This window comes from Triticum dicoccoides, chromosome 4B (assembly GCF_002162155.2).
Source record: "Triticum dicoccoides isolate Atlit2015 ecotype Zavitan chromosome 4B, WEW_v2.0, whole genome shotgun sequence".
Classification (NCBI taxonomy): domain Eukaryota; kingdom Viridiplantae; phylum Streptophyta; class Magnoliopsida; order Poales; family Poaceae; genus Triticum; species Triticum dicoccoides.
Window position 1 is genome coordinate 450,573,343 of NC_041387.1, and position 3,505 is coordinate 450,576,847.

At 46.9% G+C, this 3,505-nt stretch overlaps 1 protein-coding gene across 1 annotated transcript; it reads left to right on the plus strand.

The window, feature by feature from the left end:
* The first annotated feature begins 80 nt into the window (after positions 1 to 80).
* Positions 81 to 2,244, plus strand: LOC119290822 (dof zinc finger protein DOF5.8-like). The gene is made up of 2 exons (XM_037569472.1): positions 81 to 404; positions 638 to 2,244. Exons 1-2 carry the CDS (start codon positions 351 to 353, stop codon positions 1,718 to 1,720), a joined length of 1,137 nt encoding a protein of 378 aa, XP_037425369.1. The 5' UTR covers positions 81 to 350; the 3' UTR covers positions 1,721 to 2,244.
* Positions 2,245 to 3,505: the final 1,261 nt, after the last annotated feature.

Below are 3,505 nucleotides of genomic sequence, written 5' to 3' on the forward strand. Positions count from 1 at the left end.
AATGTAAAGCTACCATACGCACAAAAGGAGAAGATAAATACATGCTTTTCCCCGCCCTTTCTCTTTCCTAACTTCTCTCTCCTCCCCCTCCTCTCTCTCTCTCTCTCTCATTGCTGTCTTCTCTCTTGTGACTGCTGGATGTGATTCTCCACCACCTGCTAGCTAGGTAGAGGACTCCACCACCTTGCCCTTCCTTCTCCCCTGATTGTTTCCTTTTCTTTGCAAACACAAATCCTCAACAAGCAAAAGTGCAAATTCTAGAGAAAAGATCTGAATTCAGCAGCAAAAAAGCTGGAGTTAAGGGGGAGAGAGAGAGAGAGGAAATATATCCACCACACTAACTGGCTTCCATGGTGTTCCCTCCAGCGACTGCATACCTAGATCCGCCTAATTGGAATAACCAGGTACTACATGATCCTCCCTCTCCAAGTCTCCATGTCCTTCGATTGTCGCTCGTTGTAGAGCACTCCAGCTGCGATCCGTCCGTCCATAGCCAGCTTCTTCATGGAAAGAGAATTTGGCAAAATTAAAGTAGCTTAGCATGACGATATATATTCTCCTCTTGAATATTCACGGACAATTCTCTCCTCCTTTCTTCTCCTGATCTATAACATGTTTACGTGTGCGTACTTAACAGCAAGGTCAGCAGCAGAGGGCGACGGGCGGTGGCGGAGTAGGCGATGCACAGCATATGCCAGAGGGTCCGACGGCGGGGACGCCCGAGGTCGGTGGGCTGCCGAGAAGCTCAGCGGCCAATGAAGCCGCGGCCGGGCAGCAGGCGAGGCCAAATTCCATGACGGAGCGCGCGCGGATGGCGCGGGTGCCGCAACCGGAGCCGGCGCTCAAGTGCCCGCGGTGCGACTCCACCAACACCAAGTTCTGCTACTACAACAACTACTCCCTCTCGCAGCCCCGCCACTTCTGCAAGGCATGCCGCCGCTACTGGACGCGCGGGGGCGCCCTCCGGTCCGTCCCCGTGGGGGGTGGGTGCCGCCGAAACAAGCGCTCGTCCAAGTCATCCGCCGGCGCCGTGTCCTCCTCCAAGCCATCTTCTTCTTCAGCCAGGCAGCTGCCAGGTGTCGCGTCATCTATGCCATCAACCGCGGCGTCCACCACCTTGGGGGCCGACGGCGCATCAATCCCTCCGGGTCTCAGCTCCATGTCGCACCACCTGCCGTTCATGGGCGCGATGCACCCGCCGGGGGCCAACCTAGGGCTAGCCTTTTCCGCCGGCCTCCCGCAGCTCGCCATGCAGCAGCACCACCACCACATGGACGGTGTGGATCAGTTCCCTCTGGCCAGCGGCGGGGGCGCCACCTTTGGCGCGTCACTGGAGCAGTGGCGGGTGCAGCAGCAGCAGCAGCAGTTCCCGTTCTTGGAACTTCCACCGGCGCCGCCCATGTACCAACTGGGGCTGCAAGCTAGTCGGGCAGCAGGGAGCAGCGCAGCGGCACCGGCACCGTCGCCGGCGATGTTCACGTTAGGGCAGTCTAGTGCAAGCATAGCGAGGCGCGACGAAGGGTCAATGAAGCAGGCGGACAGCAAAGGGCAAGAGATGACCTTGCAGAGGCAGTTCATGATGGAGGCTCTACGCCAAGGGGATGGCGTCTGGGGTGGCAACGCCAGCGACAATAACGGCAATGGCAGTGGCAGCTGGACCATGAACATCCCCGGATTCCATTCCTCGTCGGGCGGTGGCGACGGCGGCGGTCTGTTGTAGTATACACCGCAGTTTCTTGGTCAATCGGCTCGGATGCACATGCATGGCTTGAGCAGGAGAGTGCTAAATTAAAGAAGGGGTTCAAGCTTTAATTCTTCATCAGGTACTAGTACTGTAGAAGCGCTGCTAGCTCATGATGGTCTAAGCCTCTAAGGTAGGGGATTCAAGTTAAAGTTGCTCCTTGGTTAACACTTTTGCACCATTTTGATCTGCCTGTGGTACGTGTCCATTGTGTTATATACCTTTAAAAACCTTTTCACACTTACACATGGATGGATATATACTTAAATGATGGGTATATATGGTCATATGTTTTTTCATTTACTTGGGGATTGGAGATTGGTTAATTAGATTGTGTTCAGTGCAAACTTGCATGAAATGAATGTATGATTGATTTGTTTTTAGTGAACTTGTATGTATTATATATACTCCATCTGTACTAGTTTCATCAGTGTATTCCGATGTTCCTCTCTTTGTAGAGTTTTCACTGATCACGTCACACTAGCTAGAACTAGTGCATCAACTCTTAATTGCATGCATACATTTTATTTTTATTTTCCTAGTCCTAGACTCTTCCTTTGCTCTTATGGTAAACCATTACCATAATCCATGAAGTCAAATATTAATTCTATAGTTGCCTGCTTATCAGAATCGACCAATATTACAATTCTCATATTTCCCCAGTTCCGAATCTCTAAACATGGGTTTATTTGTAAATCAGTATGTAAAAATGCCTAGCCAAACTTTACTCATATTAGTCTGTTAATTATATTGATTACTATGGTGTATGTCTTTGTGATGGTTGCTGCTATATATTTGCAACAAATTCTGAATTGGTCACTATATATTATTTCTCCCATATTATTGAGATATACTCCCCCCGTCCGGAAATACTTGTCATCAAAACGAATAAAGAGAGATGTATCTAGAACGGAAATATGTCTACATACATCCCCTTTTTATCTATTTTGATTTGATGACAAGTATTTTCGGACGGAGGGAGTACAACTTAGCTCAACTGATGGTTAGATGTCTATGCAATTTATATGTGGTGGGATCTTAACTAGCACATGAACATGTCCGTATACGTAACAATAGTAAAGGTATCTATATATCCGCTATCTGTTAATTACAGTTATGAAATTATGCAAATCATATATGATACATTAAATATGTATGAGCATGAAGTCTTATCTATGTGTATACTGATTATTATTTAGAGCAACACGAATTTATGAGTCCTGCAATTGGGTAGTCTGGCATGCCCACCTTTCCTGACAAATAAAATGCATAGGAAGGAGTTCCACCATTTTTCTGTTTTCTACAAATCCCATTTGCCCTTGTTTAATTTGATTAAGCTACTTTGGACTTCCAACCATTGGAGATCTCCTACACTTCTGAAAGGGCGTGATTATTTCTCCTATTATGCACCATGCATCCATCTAAATCTCTATATCCCCATATCTATACCAATAAAAAAAACCAAAGGGGCTGATCCAACAAATTTCGGCCATCAAACCACGTCCATCCAACGACCTAATGGTGAGCCCTCAACACATTTAGCGTGCAATTAGTATCATATTAAATATCAAGATCTGCACTATACACGTACTTAACGTGTAATTGATATCCCCTCAATATATAGGTTTTAGCTCACATTTTCTCTTAAACGTTTATTGATCTCATGTAACACCTAAAACTATCACACCTCAGAGTAAATTACCACTTGGACGATTTCTGGAATGAAAAACTCATGTCAAGAAAAGATTCACAAAATATCAGACA